The 12,377-nt window shown below is 35.2% G+C and overlaps 1 protein-coding gene across 1 annotated transcript; it reads left to right on the top strand.

The window, feature by feature from the left end:
• The first annotated feature begins 4,444 nt into the window (after positions 1-4,444).
• On the top strand, positions 4,445-5,441 carry LOC101965989 (olfactory receptor 13C3-like). Its single transcript, XM_078045168.1, has one exon. The coding sequence runs from the start codon at positions 4,488-4,490 to the stop codon at positions 5,439-5,441; it is 954 nt and encodes a 317-aa protein (XP_077901294.1). The 5' UTR covers positions 4,445-4,487.
• The last annotated feature ends 6,936 nt before the right edge of the window (positions 5,442-12,377 follow it).

Here is a 12,377-nt window from a genome sequence, read left to right as displayed (position 1 = left end):
TGATTCATGAGTTTATTTATTGTATGGGCTCTCTCTGATGATGGCATCTAGAATGGAAAATTTATGAAGAAGAATGAACAGAAAATGAGCTGAAAAGTGAAATAATTATGCATTGAATTCATACTAAATATTTGTTTTATTTCATTAATAATAACTAGGTTATTTTTCAGTTATAACATGTCATTTTAGTAGTTATGATTTGAATTACTAAACTCTGAATTAACTTTGCTTCAGAAGGTATATTTTAAACTAAAAAGCACTCTCATTTTGAAATACATTTTGATGTCTCCTAAAAGTGACAAGGGCAGAAGAATGTTGTTTCCTTTTTGAACTATCATTCAGCCACAGTATATTCTCAGCACCACTTTTAATTGGGTGGGTGGGACACTGTCCCCAATGCATCAGAAATTTCTCCATTTCACAGATGCCTCACTACCACTTTAAATTGCTTTGAGAATTGGGGAACAATTATAATAATTGTTGCACAATACATATTTACTCTTCATATCTACGGAATTTGGCATCATTTCTTGAACCTGGCCTTAATTCATATGTCTGGCATGAATGTTAAGTAAAATGTAGTTATTTCTTCTAGTAGGTAGAAATAATGTATCATTATAAAGGTGAGTTCTGAATATCTTGAAACCATAAATTTTCATTCATAATTAAGACTAGTACTAAATATGAATTTACAATGTGAATAAAAATGAGGCAATATAGATATAAATTTACTAGTACTGAATAGATTTATGGTTTAATATTATCATTATTATAATCTGTCCCATCTTGGTGAATTCACAAAGCACTTTCTGCATGTATCTGAATTTCTCTGAAAACAAATTGTGAGGTAAGTCAGGTAGAGATTTCTAGCTCTGTTGTACAAATGAAAACCTGAGCCTGTATGTTAGAAGAAAAAAAAAGAACCGCAAACTAAGAAGTTTTGAAACTAATTCCCAATATATTCACTAGGTTAAACATAAGTTTTCAGTGACTTAGGTGACACCATATATGTTTTGGTTCATAAGCTTGTTCTTATTAGATATCTACTTATTAATACTGATAGAAAGAAGTGAGAGAACAATGTGGAACTATTAAGTTGTCCTGAACATGAGTCCATAAATTCTGTGCAGGAACTTCCTTAAGAATTTAGAAAGTAAATCTTATACCTATTCAGTCAAAATTCATCTATATGTGCAGTCAGTGTGTCAGGCCATACAGGAAGGAGAAATATAAGCAAAGTGGTTTCCCATGTCTCTTGTTATCTCTCAATATAGAAAGTGACCCAATTAAAGTGCTGAGAGCAGAAGAAAACCAAAGAGAGCATGACAAGTCTGGCTCAAGGTGAACTGGATCCATGAGGGAGTTTCTGCTTGGGAAGGGATGACAGAGAGCAGATGCAGAAGTGGCTTAGCATGGTACCATGTGTCCTAGTCACATCTGTCTGAAAGAGGAGATCAACAGGCTCCCTGGTCCTGTACCCCAGAAGGGCTGGATTGGAACATTGCCACACTTTCTGGTAAGTCAGTGTCTTGCTGTTACCTTCCTTTGGCATTCATGGTGGGCTGGTCAGAGTGCTCATGTCCCTCCTCTATGGCATCTCTTGACCAATATCTAACTCCACTTCAGTAAGATATTGACTTATCTTAACAAGCAGCATAGAGTGAGCATAAAATCACTGCACAAGAAGTGTCATGTTCTGAGATATGTGATCAATCTCACATTCCCCAAAACCTCTTTTGTTAGAAAACAAGACCTTGAAAGTGACCATTTTTTATTTCCATTGTTTACTGCTTACAGATAAGTCTTGCCTTTATCTCTGTTTATTTGTATCACCAACCATTTTTTTGTAAATATATTGTAAAGATTTTAATGCAACCTCCCAAGCCTGAAAATATTGGAAAGAGAATGGTTTTTGATTTTTGCTCTAATAATACATTAGCTGTGAGATTTCAAGCAAGTGAGCTGATGTCAAGTGCAATATCTGATACATAGGAATTTGTGAGCTAAATTGTTTTTGGTGACTTTTTTTCTACTTAAGAAATTTTGGGGGTGGTGCTGTTTTTATGCTGAGTGAATAAGGATTAAAAATTGGTTTGAGACTTAAAGTTCTCATCTCTCATGTGGGAATCCAATAATCTTTCATTTGTGCCTCTCATCAAGGTTGAAAATTTGTACTTGGTGTTCTATAAATTATTTCTGAAGTGACGATTTCTCTGCCTGGTTTGGCTTCTGACTCCAAGACATTATACACTAGAGAGAAATTTTCCCACCTCTCTTCACAAAATGAACTGCATATTGGGGTGAAAGTTGAGCAGGTTAACTTGAAAGATGGTGGTGATTATGAAGAGATGATTTTTGTGTGCATGTGGCAGGAAGCAACTACCGACAATTAATCTAGATCTCTCAACTTTTTTATGTCATATTTCTGCTCAAAAACTTCATAAATTGAATCCTGTGAGGTCAAGTTTAGAGGGTAGCTAACATCACAGGTCTAAACATTCACTTTGTGCTTTGTTTCTCCAAACAGGCTTCATCCTTATCAAAAAGATTGTCAAATTCCTTGTCTGACTTTTGAAGCTTTGTATACACCAGCCTCATGTGCTTTTAGCTGTGTTTCCCACCAGTCCTCTGCAGAAACTCCCTGTTTGAAAAGCAGGTGCTAAGATCCTGCTGATCCTAAATGTTGCTCAGTCTGTTTCTATTTGGGGTATTCTTTTTTTCTTTTTTCTTTTTTTTTTAATGTCAGACATTCTTTCTTTTTTTTCTATTTCTTCAGATCTGCCTAAATTGGAAATTCATTCAAATTCTAGCTTTACTACCTTTAGCCTCCCTCTGAGAGTTCTTATAAAATTCACCCTGGACACATGATTGAATCATATGCTATATCAAATGGTGCCATGAATATTTTCCTCTTTCTCTGGCTGAACTGTGCACTTTTATTCGCAGACGTGATGGGTCATACTTTTTCTATCCTTTCATCGATTGTTAGGATTTGCTGAATGAGACTATCAATAATGATGTCTGCAAAAGCTTTATCCTTTTATATGAATTTGAGTTTAAAAAATATTCGGTTTCTGTAGTATACTGAACGGCAACAATATGTGGCTCTGCAGTTTACAGGACAATGCAAAATATAATCACCTTGGTCTTTTTCCAGGTTGTTAAAACAGCCCATGTAATAATGCAAAAGAATATCTATTGGGATCAAAAACATCTCGATGATCTGCCAATCACACTAAGAAAACTGACATCTTGCTTCTGAAAAGCTGTCCTCATACTAGCTGCTTTATCACAGTCTGTGGAAGTTTATTAGAAATACAAATTCACAGGACTTGCTCCAGGCCTACTAAAAGAGAATTTATGTTTTAACAAAATTCTCAGGTGATTAACATGTGCACAAAAATTTGAATTTCTGATGTAGTGGTATTTATATTTCCATCAAGAGAGAAAAAAATCAGACTGTGCTCTGTGGCAAAAGAAGGTGTAGTAAACTTTTTCAGTTTAGCACATAGAATTTTAGATCTCATTGCCAAAAAGCTGAATGTAGTGCTCCATTTTATACTTATTGCATGGAAAATCTTTGCTACATCCTGTCTTTCAATTTTGATAAAAATTATGGGAAAAGGGGTATGTTTGTCTGCCTTTTGTGAAGTATTACATGCCATATATATATATGCAAATATACTTAATCATTATTATTGTTTCCTCACATTCACTAAAACAAATAAATCATGGGTAATTCTTAAGTCATTAAAGAAAACATGTGAAGAGAGCATATGTATTGTTTCCCACATATTCTCCATCACACGCAGAGTTAGTCTACACAATTCTGGAGTCCTATATGATTAAATAGAAAGAGTGTATTGTTTCTGTGAAATCAACAATTAACTTTAACTTTGAACTGATATTACATTACTGTATATGTGGTTCAACGTGCTATGATGTAATGGTTGCCCTTATGAAAATATACATTTAACTCAGAAGAGATTCAGAATTTTAGGCAGATAAAGAAATATGCATAAAAGTCAAACCTGCTTTAAATTGTGAAAATTCCTGTTGATCAGGGGTTAAAATTTTAGTCTTTGTTGTCTGTTGCTTTCTCCACTATTCTCTCCATGTGCTTGATGAAATGAAGTAGTCAGGTTTATAGCTTGCAATATTCTGGGGCTTTTAGAAAAGTCAACTAGGAGTGTTCTCAATGATAGGCGTATTGTTACCAAATTTGCTTCTGATCCTAGATATATCTTCTCATATAGATACAGGATCCTAGATATATCTTCACATATTCCAGACAGGACAGAGGAATGCTCAGTATCCTGTCACAGGATATTGTAGTTTAGGCACAGACACTGTTAAACATAACTGAATGACACTTTGAAACACTCTCTCTTTCATCCTACAATGTTTATTCAAGAAATTTGTTACATTTTTAGTTTGGCCATAATAAAATTCAAGCCAATCTGCCTTTGACATCCTAAAACTGGGATATGGATAGGACAAATGCAACATTTATGAGAGAATTCATTCTCCTAGGACTCTCTGGTTACCCCAAATTTGAGATGAGTTTCTCTGCTCTGGTTCTAATTATGTACCTAGTGATTCTCAGTGGCAATGGTGTTCTGATCATATTGAGCATCTTTGATTCCCGTCTTCACACTCCCATGTACTTCTTCCTGGGCAACCTCTCCTTCCTGGATATCTGCTACACATCTTGTTCAGTTCCCTCAATACTGGTGAGTTTAATCTCAAAGAAAAGAAATATTTCCTTCTCTGGATGTGCACTGCAGATGTTCTTTGTATTTGCCATGGGATCCACAGAATGTTTACTTCTCGGTATGATGGCTTTTGATCGCTATGTGGCCATCTGTAACCCTCTGAGGTACCCCATCATCATGAGCAAGAGGGTGTGTATATTGATGGCCTCTGTATCATGGCTGTCTGGTGGAATCAATTCAGCTGTGCAAACCTCTCTTGCCATGCGACTGCCATTCTGTGGGACGAACATTATCAATCACTTCACATGTGAGATCTTAGCTGTCCTCAAGCTGGCTTGTGCTGATATATCCCTCAATATTATTACCATGTCAATAGCAAATATTATCTTCCTGGTTCTTCCACTGCTGGTCATTTTCTTCTCCTACATGTTCATCCTCTACACCATCTTGAGAATGAACTCAGCCACAGGGAGACGCAAGGCCTTTTCTACCTGCTCAGCCCATCTGACTGTGGTGATCATATTCTTTGGTACCATCTTCTTTATGTACGCAAAACCCAAGTCCCAAGACCTGAATCGGGAAGAAAAGTTGCGAACTTCAGACAAGCTTATTCCTTTGTTTTATGGGGAAGTGATCCCCATGTTGAATCCTATCATCTATAGCTTGAGGAATAAGGATGTTAAAGCTGCTGTAAAACATATGCTAAACCAAAAAGGTATTCAATAACACTATCTGAAAATGTAAGAGGTACAAGATGGACTTATGGGTAAATTGGTGGGAATATTTTGGTAAAATCCTAGGAAGAAATATTGTATTCTGTCTTCATTATCCTTGTTCAACAAGAATGGTTGAGAAACACAATTTGCTACAAACTCCGTTTCCAACATGTCATGATCCAAATCTCATAAATACCGTGAATCCCATTTGAATCCCATTCTTGGTGATGCCTAAAGAGAGTTTTCCTAGTGGACTGTGTGGATCAGCAGAGAACAGTCACCTTTAAGCTTTGGAAACAGGGAGACAGGAGCACAAATTCTCCAATTATAGCTAAATGAAGTTGAAGAGATTATTCATTCTTTTTAAACCATACTTGTCTTACTTGTAGAAAATAAATAAGTAAAATCTAGTTCTTAATGTCATATAATTTCAATTACTTGGAAAAAACAATTGACATAGTACCAGCATCCTACTGTCTTCAAATTTCAGAACTGAAACTGAGACTGTATATCAAGTACTGAAAGTTAATAGTGCTAACTACTATTCTTATTCTAAACTAATAATTACTAAATTCAGATTGCCCTCTGTAAAATTTGCCCCATTAATATAAATCATATCCTTTTTGATAACCCTCCAATATCTATGTAAAGAGATCAGGCCAGAGGAAATATGAAGTGCAAAATGAATGTTGAGAGGTATTTCACTATTGTCCCAGTGAGAGGAGAGAAACTGTTCCCACTGAAGCCTAGTCAAGAGGCTGAGAAGAGCCTCTTAGGATTTTGAGATAGGGCTGGGGATGTGGCTCAAGCAGTAGCACGCTCGCCTGGCATGCATGCAGCCTGGGTTCGATCCTCAGCACCACATACAAACAAAGATGTTGTGTCTGCTGATAACTGAAAAATAAATATTAAAAAATTCTCTCTCTCAAAAAAAATATTTTGAGAGCTTACAAAGGAAGGAGAGTCTGGCTTCTGGCTTGATGAGTGAAAGCTTAAGGAGTTCTGAAGGATGCAGACTAGCAGAGAAGCTAGTTTAGTGGAGAGAGGTGGGTGGGTATTGCAGACCAGGTATGCTCTCAAGCTCAGAAAGAGTGACAAAAAGTCTTAGTGATTGGAGAAAGAAGATCAGTTCTTGTTATTTTACAATGAAGGGAAATTCCTTGATAAACATAGAATGATTTTACTTATTTACTTATTTATTTATTCATTTATTTATTTATTGGCACATTGCTTATTAAGAAGTCTGATGTTAAGTACAGGCTAAATTTGGCCTGTGCTATTCAGATTTCCCATGGCCTCTTAGCTCATTAAGATGGCTGGGTTTTGACTTCATTTTCCCATTCAAGTTTCCTTTTTGTTATTTGTGGGAAAAATACAACCTCTCCCCATATCTCCTACTTAGATTCTCTGCTCTTTGCCAACCCACTTCCTGCAGATCAGTCCTGGTTTCTACCCACTCTGATCCCTAAATCCTGCTGCGCTGTAACTGTCCCACAGAGCTGAATATTGTTACTGCAGAGCACCTTTGGCTGCTGTTTTCTCTCCTCTGTTGGATTTTGTTAGTGTTGACCCACAAAGTGTGAAGAAGACTATGGAAATGATGGTCCTTGAACATCTGGTGCCCTCCTCCTTCTATTTTGCAGGTCATATATTCATATCTGATCATGTTTAGTTGTGTTTAATGTTTGACCTATTTAAATAAGATTTTTGACCTGTAAAATAATATTATTTCCATTGTTTTAGCCAACTCCTTAGAACCTAACCTTAATTTCCCCCCCTAACACTAAGAATCTGCATCTTGTGTGCAAGCTTATATCAGGTTGAACTCATCACCTTCTGGGATATACCATAGATATATATATATATATAGTGGATGCAATCTGGGTTTGATATAGACAATTGTGCTCATGTTAATCAATGATCAGAGAGCTCACAGACTGGAAAATAAATCATACTCTGGAATATCAGAAAACCTCCAGTAAATTCATATTTTCTAAATTTCAAAAAAAAAAACCAATGCATAAGAAAGAAAAAGTACTGCACTTTGAGCCATCTCCCAAAACACTAATTTTTAACATTTTGTGATTAACTAGGAGTCATATATTCATTATGTTTTTATTTTGATTTATTAATAGCTGTATTATAAGCACTTGGGTTTGTTTATCTTTTAAATGTACAAATTTTATCAATTCTAAGAAGTGAAATGAATAGACTGGATAATATGAATATTTCTATTTCTGGTAAAATTATGTCCATAAAGGTCGTGTTATTTACCTTAAACACTGTAATAAGAATTTACTCAGAGATTTATGTCACAGAATCTCTATTTTTTCTCTGTATATATAACACAGAAATGTCTACATTCATATGTACATTTTTCTCAAACCTCTTGGTAATATTCATTTTTAAATATTTTGCAAAAGAACAATTTAATAAACTCTGTACAGAGATTTACAAATTAAATAATTACCAACAAAGGTCATCTTTTCATTAATCATACCCACTTATCCCTTTCTCTAGGTTATTTTGAGGCAAATCATTGACATAACTACATCATATTATATATATTATTTGCCAGATTAGTGGTGTATGCCTGAAATCCCAGCCACTTAGGAGGGTAAGGGTGTGCAATATGAAGTTTGGTGCCAGTCTCAGCCACTTAGTGAGACTTTCAGAAACTTAGAGAGACTTTGACTAAAAATTAAAAAAGACTTGCAATGTAGCTTAGTGGTAAAAGCACCCCTGGGTTTAATTTTCAGTACCCAAACCAACCAACCAAACACATTATTTAATGTAGTTATATCCTGAATATATTAATTATGTGGATTTACACTATTTGGCAACAATCCAATTGCTACCATTCACATTGTTGTTCAATAGAATACATCTTCTGCAACCTGTAAGTTCTGATATGAATGATGCCTTTGCCATTGAAGCAATAGGACAATGATGGAAAAGACTGGTGTCTGCCAGATAGGCACATGAGCCATATGAAATCCAACATTTCTCATTCCACTGGATAGTTACTGTAAGGTAATGCAGGATAGATGTTATTTGATTTTCTAAGTTTCAAGAGAGGTCACATTTTAAAAGTAAGTACTGTATATTTGCAAAGAATTGGATCTTTTTTTAAAAAAAACTTTTAAAATTAATTAATTTATTTTAATTAGGTATATATGACATAAGAATGCATTTTAATTCATTGTACACAGTTGCAGCAGAACTTTACATTTCTATGGTTATATACAATATATAGTCACACCATATGTGTACTCATACATGTACCTAGGGTAATGATATCCATCTCATTCCACCATCTTTCCTTCCTCCATGCAGCCTCCCTCCCCTCCCTCCTCTTTACCCAAATTCCTCCATTATTTCCCATGGCTTTCCCATCCCTGTTATGGAACAGTATTCACTTAAAAGAGAGAACTTTTGGCCTCTGGTTTTGGGGGATTGGCTTTTTTTGCTTAGTATGGTATTCTACAACTCCATCCATTGACCTGCAAATGCCATAATTTTATTCTCTATTAATGCTGAGAAATATTCCATTGTGTATATATACTACCGTTTCTTTAGCTATTCATCTATTGAAGGTCATCTAGGTTGCTTCCACAGTTTAGCCATTGTGAATTGAGCTGCTATGAACATTGATGTGGCTGCATTGCTACAGTATGCAGATTTTAAGTCCTTTGAGTATAGACTGAGGAGTGGAACAGCATGTTGGTTCCATTCCAAGTCTCCTAGAAATCTCCATATTGCACCAATTTGCAGTCTCAGCAGCAATGTCTGAGTGTGTCTTTCCCCCCACATCCTTGCCAACATTTATTTGTTGTCTGTATTCTTGATAATTGCCTCTGACTGGTGTGAGATGAAATCTTAGAGTAGTTTTGATTTGCATTTCTCTAATTACTAGAGATATTGTCTTTTACAGAGCACTCGAGATTCCAGAGTGTGTACTCGTGTGAGATATTAGTAAAAATATAGGACATGGTCCTGATAGAGGAAGAAATTTCAGAACTAAAATGAGAATTATTAAAGTTTAGTTTTTACTTCCCAGGCCAGGTCAATTTTTTTTTTTTTTTTTGTACCAAGGATTGAACTCAGGAGCACTAAACCCTTGATCCACATGCCCAGAACTATTTTATATTTTGAGTTGCTTAGTGCCGCGCCTTTGCTGAGGCTAGCTTTGAACTCATGATGTTTCCTCCTCAGCCTTCAGAGTCCCTGAGATTATAGGAATCCACCACTGTGATTGATCCCAGGCCAATTTTAAGCAACTGTATTTTACAATGTTTTAGTTGCTATTAGCTTATACATGTATCATGTTTTTGCCACTAGCTTCTCATTCCTTGAGTGGAATTTGAGCATATACCATGTACCCCAAATGTTAATTTCCCCAGGAGAACATCAGATATGTACTAGCACCCTCTAAACTACTTTAGATGGAGCATGACAAGGATCTCCCCTAGATTCCACTTTTATCGGCAATTGCTTCTCATTCTCTCCTTTCTTCATTTATTTTTTCCAGATAATCCTTCCTTGGATAGAAATGTTACGCTGAACCACAAAGTTCAACATATACAATGTTGACTTCCTTTTAATTCCATATATTCCATATATATTTTAACATTCTTCCTTCAGTTTTAAAAAGTATTCCCTTTAGTCCCTTGTCATCTTCCAGTTTTTTTAAGATGGGCTTTTAATTTTTATTAGCTTACTTTTTTTGTGGATGGGCATAAATTATAACTCTGTTGTTTGTGATGCTTTGCAAGCCATTGTTGAATTTCATATGAAGTGCCTTAACTAGATAAGCAACATCCAAATTAAACTCATACTCTTGCTCTAGGCCCTAATAGTGGCAGTCACTCTACTGGCCAGGTATGCAAATCTAGATCCAAAACAAGTGTTACTCTCAATCAAGATTCATTGTTGCCCACCTGGAAACCAGACAGTGGCCAATGTAATGCACTAGCTAGCTCTGGCTTTTTCTGGATACTTTCTATGAACAGCTCTTAACTGCTGTTAGTCTCTAACCTTCCTACTGACAAGCAGAACTTGCAGGTATGTTCCCAGCTCTTGAGGAGACAGGATACCTATTTTTTTCCACACATGGCTGCACTGTTTGAATGCCTGCGTGCCCTCTCATCTTATGCCCCCAAAAGGCCACTTGCAAAGACAGAATAAAGGCTCCCATTTGTTGGTTCTGGATCTTCTCTGAATTCTGAAGAGAAGTTTTATTATAGATATAGACACACTCCACTTTGATCATGTCACTTCAGGCCCATAAATTAAGGTTTCTTACAGTTTTTGCCCTACACTGGGACCCTTCATACCCCTAGGGACTTTATTTTCAGGCTGTATTACTTTTCCATTAGCTATCTTCTGAGAATTGGTAAAAATTAATACACATCATTGTTATTGTTGTCTAGCTCTACAGAGGCATGAAAAAAACATTTTTTTTAAATTCTTCCTAAGTCAAATAGTAATGATTACTTGGAAATATTATTATTATCTTTTAACCTACATTTATTCACCTTTAGAAAGAAATTCTTAATGATTTTTATAGGTTTCTGACTCTGAACGTCTGTGATCTTAGAACAGAAAAATCTTGACATATTTCTATTTTTATTTAAAGTGCATATACAGTTCATTATCATGTGTACTCAGGCCTGTTTAATGTGTGCACATTAATGTATTTCTGCATGCATAAATACTGTTCCTGCTTTTAAAGTAAATATTTTGCATTCCATAGTCTGACTATGACAATTTACTACAGTAAATTGTGAGATCTGTTCAAAAAATACTATAATAATCAAAGTATTAATATATACCCTCTAGTATAGTAGACATTTGAAAATCTTATTAGGTAATGTTCTCTCCTCCTGTCGAACTTATGCCACAAACTTTCATTATGGACTTTAAAAAAACCTTTTGTGGCCTTAAACTATGGATTCACTTTTGTCTTGTGAGTTTATTTATTAAATGGTCTGTCACTGGTGATGGAATCCTGAATGGAACATTTATCAAGAAGAATGAGTAGAAAATGAGCTGAAAAGTGAAATGATTATCAATTGAATTCAAGCTAAAAATTTGTTTTATTTCTTAATAACAATTAGGTCATTTTTCAATTATGTCATTTTAGTTATGATTTGAATTACTAAACTCTGAATTAACTTTGCTTAGTAGGTATATTTTAAACTAAAAAGTGCTCACATTTTGCAATACATTTTGATGAACATTGCCTCTCCTAAAAGTGACAAGGGCAGAGGAATGTTGTTTCCTTTTTGAGCTATCATTCAGCCACAGTATATTCTCTGCACCAATTTTAATTAGGAGGGTGAGACACTGTCCCCAATGCATCAGAAATTTCTCCATTTCACAGAAGTCTCACTACCACCTTAAATTGCTTAGGGAATTGGGGAACAATTACAATAACTATTGCACAATACATATTTACTCTTCATATCTGTGGAAATGGGCATCATTCCTTGAACCTGACCTTAAATCATATGTCTGGCATGAATGTTAAGGAAACTGTAGTTATTTCTTATACTAGGTAGAAATAATGTATCATTATAAAGGTGAGTTCTGAATATCTTGAAACGATAAATTTTCATTCAGAATTAGGACTAGTACTAAATATGATTTTACAATGTGAATAAAAAATAGGCAAATAGATATAAATTTACTAGTACTGAATAGATTTATGGTTTAATATTATCATTATTATAATCTGTCCCATCTTGGTGAATTCATAAAGCACTTTCTGCATGTATCTGAATTTCTCTGAAAACAAATTGTGAGGTAAGTCAGGTAGAGATTTCTAGCTCTGTTGTACAAATGAAAACCTGAGCCTGTATGTTAGAAGAAAAAAAAGAACCTCAAACTAAGAAGTTTTGTAACTAATTCCCAATATTTTCACTAGGTTAAGCATAAGTGTTCC

Source organism: Ictidomys tridecemlineatus, chromosome 4, assembly GCF_052094955.1.
Source record: "Ictidomys tridecemlineatus isolate mIctTri1 chromosome 4, mIctTri1.hap1, whole genome shotgun sequence".
In the NCBI taxonomy this organism is placed as follows: domain Eukaryota; kingdom Metazoa; phylum Chordata; class Mammalia; order Rodentia; family Sciuridae; genus Ictidomys; species Ictidomys tridecemlineatus.
Note: the sequence above shows the minus strand (reverse complement) of the source record. Positions and strands in the feature narration are given on the sequence as shown.